Here is a 17,482-nt window from a genome sequence, read left to right as displayed (position 1 = left end):
GTCTGTCAGGATATCTCTCCTCTACACAACGACTTGTTCGTTCTTTTCATTCTCTTTTCTGTAGAGGTGGATGTCTTGATGCACTGTATAGAATGAATTCTTTACCTTGTCCATGTAAAGGCACGGAAAAAAAAAAAACATTCAAAGTTGATTAGTTAAAAAATGTGAGGACAACATGTTGCTTTCTGCACACACACAAAAAAAATTGGAATGTAATTGCTTATCATGTGGACAAAAATGTGGACAAAAACAATTAATTCTGGGATTCATGAAATATATTGAGTGAGCCCCAAAAAAAATATATCATTTGGCAAATTTAGAAATTATCATAATAATGTTTTTTTTTTTTTCTTTTGTGATCAGTAAAACTGTTATGTGGACAAAATTTCTGCTTTGATTATTGGGAATGTAGATCTTAACCCAGATTTAATAAATAAATAAATAAATAAATAAATAAAAATAATAATAATAATAATAATAATAATAAGGGTGCATGGTGGCTTAGTGGTTCGTCTCACACCTCCAGGGTTGTGGGTTCGATTCCCACAACGACCCCTGTATATGTGGAGTTTGCATGTTCTCCCCGTGCTGTGGGGGTTTCCTCCGGGTACTCTGGTTTCCTCCCCCAGTCCAAAGACATGCATGGTAGGCTGATTGGCACGTCCAAAGTGTTTGTAATGTGTATGTGATTGTGCCCTGTGATGTACTGGCCCCCCGTCCAGGGTGTACCCCGCCTTGTACCCCATGCTCCCTGGGATAGGCTCCAGGTTCCCCGCGACCCTGTAGGATAAGCGGTATAGAAGATGGATGGATGGATGGATGGATAATAATAATAACATGAATTTATGAATGACTTGAATTTCTTCCATGTAATTGTGGATCTGAGGAAATATTCACCCAAAATTCCGTTACTTTTAGTTACGAATTAAGAATTATATTCTTTTACCTACAATATGATGAATAATTTCTGAAATGCAGTAATAGAACTGAACCTACACATGAAAATGCCTGTGTCACACATGGAAAAAAAGGACACAAGAAAGGCTGAAGAAAGCACTGATGGAAGAGGAAAAGGGGGAAGGGTGAAAGCAGACACACAAGGTGAGGAGAGCACTATTCCACATCCGTCTCCCAATCGAACCGAAAAGCATCTCGACTGGAGCAGGCAATCTTGTGCTGTAAATGATTCAGCGCGCTGTTTCATAATCGTCCAGCATTGCATTATGCATCATCCGTGTCTATTTTCTCTCTTCCGCTGCTTCAGAGCTGAAATGCTTCAGCAGTATCAATGACCCAGGCCAGATTCGCTACTGTTTCTGAGTTCAGTAATTAGTGCATTTTATGCCTGAGGCTGCAAAATAATGCTGGGACATCTGGCAAGAGAGAGAGAGAGAGAGTGAGAGAGAGAGAGAGAGACTTTTCTCATCCAGACACTTGGTCAAGCCCTAGGGGGTGTAGGATCAGCGTCAGTCCACTTCACAATTTCACAGCGGAGGCTGGTCCTGAGGATCTGAGGATGAGCAGCCAGCTGGGAGAATGACGTACTGAGCGCCAGAGGCAAGACTCGAGTTCTTCTTTCATACTGTACACTGCAGTTACAGTGCTGTGCAGTTTGTCCTCCAACAGTAAATACAATACCATTTGGATGCAATTCTAGCCTTGTTTTAAATCCAAGGTTTGTCAACAGTGGTTACAAAGCTGTCATAATTTTATTCTTACTGCGATCACCAGGATTCCGCGATTTTGTGATCGCAGAAATTAACGCAATTTTTAAAAAATTACCGCAGATTTTCCGCAGATTTTGACCAAGACGCATCATGTGACATCATCGCGACGCGAATTCAACCAAAGTCCTCTTCGGTTCACGTGCGTCGAACACGAGTACAGCCAAAAGGTCGCACTTACCAACAAACATCACTGCGGAAGACTGCGATTCCGCCAATTCAACTAGTTTTCCGCAAAAAAAGCACCGAAAAAATTCCATCGCAAATTTTGGAGAAACAAAAAATCCGCAGCTAAAGCAAACTTTTTTGGCCGCAACAATCACAAAAAAAGAAATCCAGAAATCCTGTACGCTGGTAAAAAAAAAAAAAAAAAAAAAAATGACTGTTGAAGTACATTAATTGTTTGATAACGGTGTGATCCATGCTCATTCATGCAATTATACAACTAGCCAATCATGTGCCAGCAGTGCAAAGCATGAAATCAAGCAAATACAGGTTTCAGTTAACGTTCACATCAAACATCAGAATCGAGGAAAAAAAAACATTTCAATGATTTTGACCATGGTGTCAGATGGGCTGGTTTGAGTATTTCAAAAACTGCTGATCTCCTTGGATTTTCACACAAAACGGTCTTTAGAGTTTACACAGAATGGTACGAAAAACAAAAAACATCCAGTGTGCGGCAGTTCTGCAGACAGAAACACCTTGATGATGAGAGAAATCCTCTGAGAAATCAGAGGAGAATAGTGATACTGGTTTGGAGCTGACAGGAAGGCTATGCTAACTGATATTAGCACTTTTTGCAACCATGGTGAGCAGAAAAGCATCTCAAAATACACATGTCTAACCTTGAGGCAGACACTTGACTGAGAAGACAATATATTGAGTTCCGAGAACAGGAATCGGAGGCTACAGTCTGAGGTCTGGTGTCAACAGCATGAATCCATGGACCCAACATGCCTTGTGTCAAGCGTACAGGCTGGAGGTGGTGGTTAAATGGTGTGGGGAAGCTTTTCTTGGCACACAGTGAGTCCCTTAATACCAATCGAGCATGGTTTGAATGCCACAGCTTGAATATTGTTGCTGACCGCATGCATCCTTTTATGGCCACAATTTATAAAAGCTGCTTCCAGCATGATAATGCACCATATCACAAAGCATAAGTCGTCTCAAATTGGTTCCAGGGACATGGCGATGAGTTCAGTGGACTTCAATGGCCTTCACAGTCACCAGATCTGAATCCAGTAGAGCATCTTTGGGATGTTTTGGTTTCCAACAACTTGCAGAATCCATGCCATGTAGAATTTTGAGAGCAAAGGTGGTTTCTACCCAGTATTGGTATGGTGTTCATAATAACGCTACTTTGTTCTGCTTTATTTGTACTCTAAACTATGGTTCCTACTTCCATATCGTATTTTTAAGGACATTAAACACTTGGGGAGTGTGCTGTAATAGAAGAATAATCAACCATTACTGTTAGCAGCATGAAGTTGATTATTATGTCCCAAAGTGTTTTGATTCCTCTCATATGATAGCAATTTGGCACTGATTACGGTTTCAAAATAATAATAATAATAATAATAATTGAAGAATGATACCTCATACATTCCATCCATTTATGGTCTGCCAGTGACTCAGCTGTATCTATATCTAGGGGAAGTTCATTCCACCACCAAGGTGCCAGAACAGAGAAGAGTCACAGTGCATGCCTTCCTTGTACCCTGAGAGATGGTGGGACCCTTGGAGGGATGGTGCTAGAGGATCGGAGGGAGTGTGGTGGGTTGCGGGGTGTGATAAGTGCTTTGAGTAAGTGGGTGCTGGTCCGTTTTTGGCAGTGTTTTAAATCTGCAGCTACAGGAAGCCAGTTATGGGAGCGTATTTGTATAGCAATGGGGCGGAGTGGGAGAACTTAGGAAGGTTGAAAACAAGTCGTGCAGCTGCATTCTGGATCAGTTGCAGAGGTCGAATGGGGCTCAGAGGAAGACCTGCCAGGACCGAGTTGCAGTAGTCCAGTCTCGAAATGACAACAAGCACCTGAGTGGCTGTGTGGATAGAAATGGACAAATCCTTCTGATGTTGAAAAGGAGGAATCGACATGAGCGTGTCAGATTAGTGATTATGTGAGAGGAAAACGACAGTTGATGGTCCATGGTTACCCCAAGGTTGTGTCCAGTGACCAAAGGTGAGATCAGAGAGTTGTCCAGGGAGATCACAAGATCGTGACATAGGAATGAATCACCTGGGATGAACAGTACAGTAGTTTGATGAACAGCACTTTATACTGGTCAGGGTGGCAGTGGATCCAGAGCCTTAGGATCTTGGGAACACTACACCCTGGATGTGATGTCAGTCTACCATGCGCAAACACACACACACACACACACACACATTCACACACTTGTTCAGACCGAGAGGCATTTTGGACTTCTGTTAAGTTTTTTGGGTGGTGGAAGGAAACCGGAGAACCCAAAGGAATGCAACATATCCATTTAACTCAATGTGTCTCAATTATGCAGTGCTTCTTAACAGGTTTAGTAATTCTACCTAAAACTCTTAGCTGTTTTTGAATGCAAATGATATCTATGAAGATCTCAGATGTCGGAGAAACAATCCTACTCAGAACAATCTCAGCTTTTGTTATGTACTGTATATGAGACCTGGAGTTGTTTTAATCAGTTGACCAACAGGGGGCGCACATATATAACACACTGGCACAGAGGGGAAACATCAGATTCTCACAAGCACTCTGACAGAGAAAAGGTACTCTAGAGGGAGGTATTGGGTACAGGGTAGGTTTTCAAACCACATAAATGTAACCGGAAGTGTAAAAAAGTAGCCAATACGATCCAATCATGTATCTTAAACAAGCTTTAAAGGTCTGTAAAGGTTTAAACGACAAAAATTAGGACTCCATAAAACCAAAGATATACTAAAGATGTGTTTGTGGAAGAAAAGTAGGGGGGGGGTTTCAGAATTTCTTCTTTAGCAGGATTACATTTGATTATATACAGTTGTGCCCAAAAGTTTGCATACCCCTTGCAGTATATATATTTGTTGCTATATATCCTTGCCTATTTGTGTTGAAGGACCCCTCATCATGCTACAAATATTGTATGACACAATATGATGGCTTTTTATTACTATGCAAACAAAAAATACAAATTGTATTCACAGTCATGTGTTTTATAAGAAAAAAAAAAGTGTCTTTTACAAACATTCAGAATACAAATCAGTGGCAATCTGTTATGTGCTCCACGAAATACAACCTGCTTACTGATTCACAAGAAAATACATATAATGTACAGCAGGAATAAATATTTTTCAGAATAAAGATACAATCACGGCATGTTCAGGTGGTGGGTTTGGTTGCACACATCAACAGCCGTATAACTCGAAAAGCTTATTCATTCCTGGCAGTGGTTTCAACGTCTCAGATCAGTCTAATCCGAGTTGAGTCGTTGATTGATTGATTGATTGATCGAAACTGGACCTGTGTTATCTGATCCGAGGTAATCTACTGCGACTTTCCTGCAGGGATTAGACACATTAGACATGCTTGTGAGAAGAAATGTGATGGATCATAACACGGTTATTTTGAGGAAATACACATTTTAAAAAAACAACAACTTACGTTTGGATGGTTTTCTGGATGTTTTGTTGAGTTTATTGATCAACTTTTTAACCCAGTTGTTCTTTGTCGCACGAGGCGCGCAGAGTTGCTTGCCTTTCTTCGTGACAAACCTGTAGAGAAAAAAAAAAAAATCTTACAGATATAAAATAGAAATCTAAAATCCAAAGCATTCAAAACACCAGATCGAGATAAGTGATGCTTTCCAAAAAAAAAAAAAAAAAAAAAAAAAGAGGGTTATGCGTATAGACGGGCTTCAAACATCATAGATGGAGATGTGAGTGTTTTTGAGTCCATATACTAACATCTTTTACATCACAGCGCTGCTGAATCATGATGATGATGATTTCTGATTGGACTATAGGTGTTGATTCATTTTCCATAACAGTAGCTCTGACAGTAGTGGAGCTACAAATCAGGTTTATTGTAATGTGCTCATTTTAATACGTTATCATAGCTATAGTAGCATCTTAAACAGGGACTTATCTTGTAGACACTCCACATAAAGAAATGGTAAGGCGACATTTATTTATTTCGTTTATTTTATTTATGGAAGGAGTCTCCCATGTCTGGAACGTGGCAAGCTGCATTTTTTTTTTGTCTTGTTAACTTAAATCACTGCTATAACATTAGGCAAAGCTAAGTGTAACTATAAATGGATAAAAGGTATGATGGGCCATTCTTAATTAATGAAGTGTAGGAAATCAATAGTGAGTTGTGTGCCATTTTATATGTAAAATAAATAAATAAATAAATATAATAAAGAATGTGCTAAAAACTCACACTGTAGCCGGCACTCTGCAGCCTGTCTCTAGAGTCTGAATGTAGTAGGATTCCACCAGGTTTTGTGGAATCTTTTTGTCCACAGTCATCAAACAGCAGTCTGGTGCTCCATCAGTGGCTGTCAAAGACAAACTCGATGTTAAATCTACACGTATTACCTCGTCGCAACTGACTTTAGCGTTTAAATATAAGTCAGGCTAGCATTAAAGCTCTCATTAGAACATTCAAACTGAGGGGAAAAGATCCATTTTGAACGAATATAAGGAATTAGTTCATTCATTACATTACTTTTCTGCATTATGCCTGGGGTGCACAAACTTTTGCACTCAAGTGTATATAGTTTAGGGCCCACAAGCTTGTACTTGCGTGTATTTTAGAACATTAAGAACAACATTTCAGATTAATAATAATAATAATAATAATAATAATAATAATAATAATAATAATTGGCTGGTTCTTGACCATATAATAAATAATAAACAACTTTCTGAAATAATCCACGATAATAAAATTGTGTCTCACCTCCTGCAGAGTTCCAGCAGACGAAGAGCAAAGCAAGCAACAGGAGAGCAGCTGCCTGTACCGTCACACTGTTTCTCACCATCCTGACTGTGTGTGTGCTCTAGACTACACGAGCACGAGCTCTATATATACACCCCTATAATGTCTTTCACTTTCACTTATCTCAGATTAACTGTAAATGCTTTCGTTAGATTGGCCCTTTCACCCACATGCGGTTTAAAAGAGAGCAGTCACGCCTGCCAAAACGTCCCATTCATCAAACACAAAGGCAAACTCGCACACCTTCTCATCTGACATTCTTATCAAAAAATCCACATGGGAAAAATGTCTTGGCATGAAGGAGATGTGTCTTACCGTAAGTGCCCTATGGTTGGCAAAAAAGTGTGGCCTTAAATGTGATCAAAACTATTATCATGTCCTAATCACACCTCAGTGTAAATGCACTTATTGTTGATTAATGGTGTAATTTTCAGCTTTCAGCTGTCAGAGCGATCTGTGATTTGGTGCAAACGAACATTAATCGGTGCCACAATGCTGAGTGATGTTTGTGTGGTAAAGCAGGCCGACATAAAAAAATAAAAATAAAAAAAAACAGCAAGTCAGCAATTGTCCACCCTTTCCACTGCTTTATTTATTTAAAAAAAAAAAAAAAAAAAAAAAAAAAGACATCATACTACAATTATCTCTGTTTAAATGAGAATTTCCCATGTTGGATAATTTACAGTTTTAGCTCTGAATGTTACTGAAGATTCTTCTACAGAAAACTTAAAAACTATTAATAGTGGTAGTAGCGGCAGCAGCAGCAGCAGGAATAATAGTAGTAGTAGTAGTAGTAGTAGTACCAGCACTAGTAGTAGCAACAGTAGTAGTAGTAGTAGCAGCAGTAATAGTAGTAGTAGTAGTAGTAGTAGCAGCAGCAGCAGCAGCAGCAGTAATAATAGTATTAGTAGTAGTAGTAGTAGCAGCAACAGTAGAAGTAGTAGTAGTAATAGCAGTAGTAGTAGTAATAGTAGTAGTAGTAGCAGCAGCAGCAGCAGTAATAATAGTAGTAGTAGTAATAGTAGTAGTAGTAGCAGCAACAGTAGAAGTAGTAGTAGTAATAGCAGTAGTAGTAGTAATAGTAGTAGTAGTAGCAGCAGTAATAGTAGTAGTAGTAGTAGTAGTAGTAGTAGCAGCAGCAGCAGCAGCAGCAGTAATAATAGTATTAGTAGTAGTAGTAGTAGCAGCAACAGTAGAAGTAGTAGTAGTAATAGCAGTAGTAGTAGTAATAGTAGTAGTAGTAGCAGCAGCAGCAGCAGTAATAATAGTAGTAGTAGTACCAGCACTAGTAATAGCAATAGTAGTAGTAGTAGTAGTAGCAGTAATAGTAGTAGTACCAGCACTAGAAGTAGTAACAGTAGTAGTAATAGTAGTAGTAGTAGTAGTAACAGTAGTTGTAGTAGTACCAGCACTAGTAGTAGTAGTAGTAGTAATAGTAGTAGTACCAGCACTAGTAGTAGTAACAGTAGTTGTAGTAGTACCAGCACTAGTAGTAGTAGTAGTAGTAATAGTAGTAGTACCAGCACTAGTAGTAGTAACAGTAGTAGTAGTAATAGTAGTAGTAGTACCAGCACTAGTAGTAGTAGCAGTAATAGTAGTAGTACCAGCACTAGTAATAGTAACAGTAGTAGTAGTAGTAGTAGTAGTAGTAGTAGTGCCAGCACTAGTAGTAGTAACAGTAGTAGTAGTAGTAGTAGTAGTAGTACCAGCACTAGAAGTAGTAACAGTAGTAGTAGTAGTAGTAGTAGTAGTAGTAGTAGTACCAGCACTAGTAGTAGTAACAGTAGTAGTAGTAGTACCAGCACTAGAAGTAGTAACAGTAGTAGTAGTAGTAGTACCAGCACTAGAAGTAGTAACAGTAGTAGTAGTAGTAGTAGTAGTACCAGCACTAGAAGTAGTAACAGTAGTAGTAGTAGTAGTAGTACCAGCACTAGTAGTAGTAACAGTAGTAGTAGTAGTAGTAGTAGTACCAGCACTAGTAGTAGTAATAGTAGGTGGCTGTGGATCAGGTGGTAGCGCGGGTTGTCCACTAATCGTAGGTTTGGCGGTTCGATTCCCGGCCCATGTGACTCCACATGCCAAAGTGTCCTTGGGTAAGACACTGAACCCCAAGTTGCTTCCGATGGCAAGTTAGCGCCTTGCATGGCAGCTCTGCTACCATTGGTGTGTAAGTGTGTGTGTGAATGTGTGAATGAGACACAGTGTAAAGTGCTTTGGAACCGCTAAGGTTAAAAAAGCGCTATATAAGTGCTGACCATTTACCATAATAATAGTAGTAGTAGTAGTAGCAGCAGCAGCAGTAATAGTAGCAGTAGTAGCTGGTAGTATAGTACCAGCACTAATAGTAATAGTAATAATAATTATGCCCCTTCCTCAACTGATCATCGAGCAAAATTAAAGTTTAAAAATTTTAACATCTTATGATGGTAAAAACTGAAAAACTTTCTGGTTTAATGGTCAGAAGGCTATGAGTTCAAATCTTATTGCTAACCCTTCATACAGCAATACACTTATCACTCATCTGCTCAGCCTTGGGCTCAAATTGTATTCTACCTAATGTAAATATAACCCTAATGGCAAACCAATTATTACCGTAATGCATGAAATTACAATAAATGAGTAATTACAGTCCATAACCGCAATAAGCGCAGACGGGTATATCAAATGAAACACACCTAAGCAGACAATGTACACCATGTGCACTTAAAAAGAGAGCGCTGAAGGTGTTTCTGCATCACTGTTCATGTGCTCTTGAAGAACACTTGAGTCTTTAGGTATGTTTTGTATCAATCATAATATTCATTTCTCGTCATACCGCACAAGGACACTCTGGAGTGCGGTAAGCACACAATGCACTTGTTATGAGTTAATAATAAACTGTACAACAAGCACCATGTGTTTTAATCCACTGGAAAAAACCCCGGGGAAGTCACAGATTAATATTTAACTACAGTTACAATTACACAATGACTGCTTTGGTAATCTAGATCAGAAGTTCAGGGATTCAAGCATCAGCACTGCCAAACTGCTACTGTTGGTCCCTTGAGCAAGGCCCTTAACCCTCTCTGCTCCAGGTGCGCCATATCAACTTCCTAACAAGCTGGGATATGCGAAGAAAAGAAGTTCACTGTGCTGTAATGTATGTATGACAAATAAAGGCTTCTTCTTCTACTGTTATAGATGAGGTATTGACTCTTTCAGTGAAAAAACAAAGCATGTGTGTTGTTATTCTCCCCAGGCTTAACTCCAGTTTCCATTTAGCAGTATGATGAGAGTAGTACACGATAAATTACTAATTATATGTGTGATAATGGAACATTTTGATCAAAATTACCTCAAAAGTAGTCGATCAGGGAAGACTGTGCGAGTTAGCAGCCTTGGTTTTGCTCTGGAGCGACGAAGCTAGTCTTGCTAGCAAGTAATAAAAGCTAATATCCTCCATAATACATGTATAATACATGCTTACAATGCGTACGAATCACATTTGTCTCAAAACATACATAACCATGTATTATAAATGTATTAATTGGAACTACATTATTATTATTATTATTATTATTATTATTATTATTATTATTATCCTCAAGATGGCATTATGGCATGCTACATCAGCAAGTCTGAGATCACACCAAATCTGTTTGAGGGGCATGTGTGATGACTTAGACGTGCGGTTTGCATGATGCTATCCTGGCAGCTGTTATATATTCCCTTTAGCTGCTTAGACACTTGGTCACAAAATGCTGTCTGGCACGTCTTTTGTGCTGATATGGGGAGAAAAAAGTCTCATGGGAGGTGCACACTGTAAATCTAACAAGTCCTAACTAGCCTAGCATGGTCTCTAGCTTAGCTTTATCATCATCAATAATGCAGTTAAAATGTAACAGAGATGTGTTACTCTGGTGATGAGAAAGTTGTTTGTCTTTGCTGTAGGTTTGGTGGCAGAAAATCAAAAGAAGAGGAGCTGTTTACGCTCGAGATGCTATGTGCTGCTGTGCTGTGCTGTGCTGTGCTGTGGTGTAAATAACCGATAAATAAATAAGGCACAGATTAATTATCTGGTTACGACTACACAGAAGTTAAGATGAAGCTCAGGTGTATTACACAATTAGAGTATGTCATTACATTAAATCCTCTTCGGTTAAAGAGGATGTTGGGCTTTACTTTGGAACTCAATATACAATTCCAAAGTAAAGAGTAATGGGTTTAAAATGTTGCATCATGAGCTTTAAGAAAATAACAGTTTGACGTTTGGGGCTTCAGTTACTGAGAATTCACTTAGTCACTTGGTAGGGTGGGGCCTGTATGAGTTTGGCTTTTTTTTCCACTGAAGATCGAAGAACATGCATCTAAACCATGCCCGTAATAGATCCTTCAGGGTTCATGTACTGTATGTATTCACTACAACACGGAACAAGTTCAGCACTTACGTGCAGTCTGCCGAAACAAGAGATTGTGCTCGAAAGTTTGTGTACCTTTTAGAATTGTCCGTTTCTGCATAAGTATGACCTAAAACATCATCAGATTTTCACACAAGTCTTGAATGTAGATCAAGAGAAAGCAATTTAGCAAATGAGACAAAAATGTTATAGTTGGTCATTTATTTATTGAGGGAAATGATCCGATATTACATATCTGTGAGGGGTAAAAGTATGTGAACCTTTGTTTTCAGTATCTGGTGTGACCGCCTTGTGCAGTAATAACTGCAGATAAACGTTTGGGGTAACTGTTGATCGGTCCTGCAGATCGGCTTGGAGGACTTTTATCCCGTTCCTCAGTACAGAACAGCTTCAACTCTGGGATGTTGGTGGGTTTCCTCACATGAACTGCTTGCTTCAGGTCCTTCCACAACATTTCAATTGGATTGAGATCAGGACTTTGACTTGGCCGTTCCAAAACACTAACTTTAGTCTTCTTTTACCATTTTTTGATAGAACGACTCGTGTGCCTAGGGTCGTTGTCTTGCTGCATGACCCACTTTCTCTTGAGATTAAATCCATGGACAGATGTCCTGACATTTTCCTTTAGAGTTCACTGGTATCATTCAGAATTCATTGTTCCATCAATGATGGCAAGTCATTGCCGCAAAACAGGTCCAAACCATGACACTACCACCACCATGGTTCACAGATGGGATAAATGTTCTTATGCTAGAATGCAGTGGTTTCCTTTCTCCAAACGTTTCTCATTTAAACCAAAAAGTTCTATTTGGCTCTCAACCATCCACAAAACATTTACCATTAGCCTTCTGGCTTGTCCATGTGATCTTTATCAAAATGCAGACATGCAGCAATGTTCTTTTTGGAGAGCAGTGGCTTCCTCCTTGCAACCCTGCCATGCACACCATTGTTGTTCAGTGTTCTCCTGATGGTGGACTCATGAACATTAACATTAGCCAATGTGAGAGAGGCCTTTAGTTGCTTAGAAGTTACTCTGGGTTCCTTTGGGGCCTTGTGGACTATTACACATCTTACTCTTGGAGTGATCTTTGTTGGTCGACCACTCCTGGGGATCATAACTGTTAGGACTTGAAAACAGAGAATCTCTAGGTTACTATTCTTCAGAAGAGATACACAAGAAAGACGATACAAGAAAGACGACACCCAAGGAATGCACAAATGGTGAGAGGATTTATCTGTCTGTACCTGAGTTAACAGAGAACAAACAGAAGAAAGGTACCAACACAGGAACCAGGAAACGGGGGGTGTTCACAGTAAATTAATCAGTAACAATGGTCTTGAATTTCCTTCATTTGTACACAATCTGCCTGACTGTGGTTCAGTGGAGTCCAAACTCTTTAGAGATGTTTTTGTAAACTTTTCCAGCCTGATGAGCAAGAGCAACTATTTTTTCTGAGGTCCTCAGAAATCTCCTTTGTTCATGCCATGGTACACTTCCACAGACATGTTTTGTAAAGATCAGACTCTGATAGATCCCTGTTTTTTTAAATAAAACAGAATGCTTACTCACACCTGGATGTCATCCCATTTACTGAAAACACCATGACTCTGATTTCACCTTCAAATTCAACTGCTGATCCCAGAGGTTCACATACATATTGGATCATATTCCTCAATAAATAAATCGAGTGGAATATTATTTTAGGCTCATTTGTTTAATCGGGTTCTCTTTATCTACTTTTAGGACTTGTGTGAAAATCTGATGATGTTTAAGGTCATATGTACGCAGATATATAGAAAATTCTAAAGGCTTCACAAACTTTCAAGCACCACTTTATGTGCATGTTGGTCTGGCACTTTTATACGAAATAACATTTGATATATATATATATAACATTGATTTCCTATTCACATGCAGAACATTAGTGGTGAGTGTTTATATAAACGCGCTTAAAATTGCCACTTTTATTCCAAATATTCCCTTCAAAATTGACACGTAAATTATCTTTAAACTTTCTACTTATAAATCTGAAAAAAGTATGTATTCGTGAGCCTTAAAAAAGATATGTTTAAGAAAATGGATTAAAAAAAAAAGTATTAAAATGTGTATATATGTAAAGGTTACATAATTCTATATATAAAGTCTAAAAATAAAAATAAAAAAAAGATTACTCAAATAAATTGCACCCGTTGTCATTATAAAAGATGTTGTCATTTGTTGGAAGATTTAACTTTAAGATTTAAAGTTGAAGGAGTTTCTTAAAGTTTCATTATGGAACAACATTTAAGTAAAAAAAAATAAATATATAAAAACTACTGAGCCACAGCAAAGGTCTTAAACACTCCTGCCAGCACATTTCATTGATAATATACATGTGGAATGTTCACGGAACGACAACTAATTATCCCCGGAGAGCAGGATTTCACAACGCACTCTCAGATTATTGATAAGGAAGATAAGAGAGAAACCAACAGTAACTTGAAAAGAGTTGCAAGACGACCTGGAAGCAGCAGGAACAACAGAAACACAAAGAACAATAAGCAGTGAACCTCACCACAATCATCTCAATGAAGCACTGAGATGAGTGTCTAATAACCGTCAGACAAACCAGAACCGTTATAAGTATAATATACTTGGGTGAGACAAAACAAAAAGAACTCTTCTCTTAGGCCAGGGGTTCCCAAACTTTTCCAGGGCAAGGCCCCCCAAATGGCATTAACATTTGACCGAGGCCCCCCTTTTGCAAGATGTCTTTAAAACACATTAAAAATACAGACTTCTGAATATATCCCCCTTTTTTATTAATCATTACATCTTGCATTTTTACATTACATTACATTAGGAATTGATTGTGTGTGTGTGTGTGTGTGTGTGTGTGTGTGTGTGTGATTGTCTGAGTGTGAATTTATTTTTCACACCAAATTGTTGAGGCCCCTCGGGCGCCCCCTGGCAGCCCCCAAGGGGGCCGCGGCCCCCACTTTGAAAACCACTGTCTTAGGCAATAATTCAGCTCATCATGGTTGGAGAAAGAAGGGTTGTGCGTAACAGCATGCGCACAGTGAAGTACGGAGGTAAGAGCATCATGATATGTCTGCTCCTCTGCAAATGGCGCTGGGGCATTACATACCATTGAAGGAACCATGAATGGAGCGATGTACCAGGACATGAATTTCATTTCATCGGCCAAGAAGCTGGGGAATCTGGTGAGAAGATGGACAATGACCCCAAACATATAGGCTAAATAACTCTAAAAGGCCCTGATTTTGCTGTCACAGACAAAAAATGAAAAGAATTTAAAATTCTTTAGTCATTGGTTGTCTTTGAAGGTATAACCGCTGGCCGATTTAATGCCCTTGCTATCAAAGACAGCGAATGAGAAAGTTCTTCTTCTTCTTTTTTTTTTATTAAAATGCTACCAATAGGAGGACGGCACAGGATGATGCGAAACTCAATAGTGGTGATGGCGAAATGTAAACGAAACATGCTAACGGATAGAGTAAAATATCCTGATTACCTCAAGCTCTTTTTTGAAGAATGTCTCCATTCATGCACGCCCTTTGATGTAAAGCAGGACATTTTTCTTTAATTGCAGGTCTATCATTATAGGAGCTACTAGCTTGGAGGACTTTTTAGTTCAGCCAATAGTTTATTGCACTCATCTCATACAATGTGAAGATTAATAATCATAAAAGAACCGTGAAATTACACACATTCATGGAAATGGCGTAACTTACAGTAGCATTGCTGTAATGCCCAACTCAATGCTTTTTAATTTCTTATTTTTTGTCTGTCTTGTTGCTGTTTTGGACTGTTGTGCACCGGAAGCTCCTGTTACTAAGATAAATTCCTTGTATGTGTAAGCAGATTTGGCAATAAAGCTGATTCTGATTCTCTGATTAATACTGAATACAGTTGTGCCCAAAAGTTTGCGTACCCCTTTGCAGAATTTGTTCAATCTTAATACTGTTAACAAAATCAGACGGAGCATAAAAATCCCATGTTGGTGTTTATTTAGTCCTGTCCTGAGTAAGCTATTTCACATAACAGATATGTTTACATATAGTGCACAAGACAAGATAATAGCTGAATTTATTTAAAAAATTACCCCGTTCAAAAGTTTACACACCCTTGATTCTTTATACTGTGTGTCGTTGCCTGGATGATCAACGACATGATGTGTTTATGTTATGTGAGAGTCGTTCACAAGTTTGTCCTGAGCAGTTAAACTGCCCACTGTTCTTCAGAAAAATCCTCCAGGTCCTGCACATTCTTTACTTTTCCAGCATCTTCTGCATATTTGACTCCTTTTCAACAGCGGCCCTATGATGTCAAGATCCGTCTTTTCACACCGAGGACGACCGAGGGACTCGTACACGGCTATCAGAAAAGGTGCAAACGCTCACTGATGCTCAAGATAGCCCTTCCCTTCAGACGCTAAATAAGATAGTTACATGTCTCCCAGAAGACAAAATATTAACAATTTTGTTAACAGTATTAAGATTTAGCAGATTCTGCAAGGGGTATGCAAACTTTTTGGGCGCAACTGTATATTCCATCATAATTTTTATTACGCCGTCATAAATAGACCTGGTGGTGTCTCTTATCACGGTGTACACCATGCAAGTGGACACGCTGAAAAGCGAGCATTCCAAAACAATGTCATCACACTCGTATGATAAAATCTCATGAGTTTATAGAGAATACATTTAAACTGATCTTCCAGTGAAGTTCTCAACTCTACACTGATAAGATGGGAGGTGATTTTTTATTTTAGAAAAAACAAAAACCTCACTCATAAATAGTCTCATTGTTATCGTGTTTTACTAGCCCTATTCAGACGGGATTTAGTTTTGCATGGGGAAGTGGGAAACTAATTTAATTTGTAAGGCCATTTGTAAGACAATTTAACATCAGTACAACGCAAATATTGCTTTAAATCCCAGGTTCCCATTGGCACCCTGTCCAGGGTGTACCCCGCCACATGCCCGATGCTCCCTGGGATAGGCTCCAGGTTTCCCTGTGACCCTGAAAAGGATTAAGCGGTATAGAAGATGGATGGATGGATGGATCCCAGGTTCCCAACCCTGTTCCTGGAGAACCCCCTAAAAATGTACATTAAATAATTGAATCAAATGTAAATCAAATACATGACTATAATTATTTATGCGAATATTTTTTTTTAATAAATATTTATTCAAATAAGCAGGTTAAGATAGTTTACTGATTCTTACATTTAGATTATGCAGATAGGATCCCCGTGTGATCACTGATGGGAAAGAAATGATTTCGTTTATCTCTACAGGTTGTTCTTGCACCCAGTGTTCTCAGAAGAAACTCCAAATTCACCACAACCCTAAATCACCCTAATGTTCCCATTTTCTTTTCACAGCGATAATTAGGTTACACGTCAGTTATATCTATGTCTCGGCATGCCGTTTTCCGCAGTACACTTGAGTCTCAGTCTAATCCCTGTGTAATCTGCACCAGGTGATCAATCCACAAGTACATTAAAATGTCTTAAACTACACCCGAGGGGTCATGATGGCAGCACTTGGCAGCCTGGACACTTTTATTGACAGTCTGTGATAAATGCGTGGTAATTAGACTGTCAGGAATGTGTAACGCTCTCAGGTGAATGCTCAGTGGGGTCATGGAGGATAGTGTATCATATCTCAGTTTTGAAAAGATTATCTTCTTTATTCTCGGTGCGATTGAAAAGGGGATTTTTGAAAGCAGGCTCGGCGCTGTTTTGCTCACAGCGTGGTGAAGATGGGACGGACTTAAGCACAGATTAAGCTGAGGAATTGGCAGGAATCCAACTGGCAGAGAGTCAGGGGTTTTTTGTGCTCTTTATTTGTTTTTCTTTGGACGGTAGCCAGCTTAGAGAAAATCAAGAAAGTGGTGCCAGGATCTGCCAGGAAGGAAAGGAGAGACCTGCCAGGTGGGCATGTCATATCCTGTCCAGAGCAACCATTTCTGCAACACACAATATCCCGTTACTTCAGAACAACTCGAGCGCACAGTGCAAGTACTAGAACTCGGTTTCACCCACGCATGCTCAAATATTCATAAACTTGCTTCAGAGGACACTGTTAAGTTTTGTAAACGCAATTTAAAGAAATAATTTCGGGAAAAAAAAACAAAAAAAAACAACAAAAAGCATAGATAGGACATATTTACTCATTTACAAACTATACTACCATTCGCATCATTTCCAATTTTGGTAGATGTGGCCTAATGGGAAATAATGCCTCACGACATTATGTTCATTAAGTTTCGGGGATGATTTCCAGACCTTTGTTTCAGACTTGTTTCGATACTTCCTTGTTTTCACGATACTCTTTAACAGGCGTTTTTTTTTTTTTTTCTCTACCAGGCTCTGGGTTCT

General features: G+C 39.0%; 1 protein-coding gene across 1 annotated transcript; it reads right to left on the bottom strand.

Annotated features, from left to right (window-relative positions):
* Positions 1-4,833: 4,833 nt before the first annotated feature.
* On the bottom strand, positions 4,834-7,281 carry ccl19b (chemokine (C-C motif) ligand 19b). Its single transcript, XM_053644717.1, has 4 exons — positions 6,658-7,281; positions 6,136-6,253; positions 5,356-5,465; positions 4,834-5,252 (listed from the first exon to the last, which is right to left on the bottom strand). The coding sequence occupies exons 1-4, from the start codon at positions 6,737-6,739 to the stop codon at positions 5,239-5,241; spliced, it is 324 nt and encodes a 107-aa protein (XP_053500692.1). The 5' UTR covers positions 6,740-7,281; the 3' UTR covers positions 4,834-5,238.
* Positions 7,282-17,482: the final 10,201 nt, after the last annotated feature.

Source organism: Ictalurus furcatus, chromosome 16 (assembly GCF_023375685.1).
Source record: "Ictalurus furcatus strain D&B chromosome 16, Billie_1.0, whole genome shotgun sequence".
In the NCBI taxonomy this organism is placed as follows: domain Eukaryota; kingdom Metazoa; phylum Chordata; class Actinopteri; order Siluriformes; family Ictaluridae; genus Ictalurus; species Ictalurus furcatus.
This window is presented reverse-complemented; position numbering and strand designations above follow the sequence as displayed.

What these genes read in the sequence shown, in the direction of transcription:
- ccl19b (XM_053644717.1), bottom strand. Translation starts at nt 6,739, where the DNA reads ATGGTGAGAAACAGTGTGACGGTACAGGCAGCTGCTCTCCTGTTGCTT. An exon ending in CTGCTGGAACTCTGCAGGAG is followed by an intron (nt 6,254 to 6,657) that starts GTGAGACACAAT and finishes TGTCTTTGACAG; the next exon opens with CCACTGATGGAGCACCAGAC. An exon ending in TGCAGAGTGCCGGCTACAGT is followed by an intron (nt 5,466 to 6,135) that starts GTGAGTTTTTAG and finishes TTTTCTCTACAG; the next exon opens with GTTTGTCACGAAGAAAGGCA.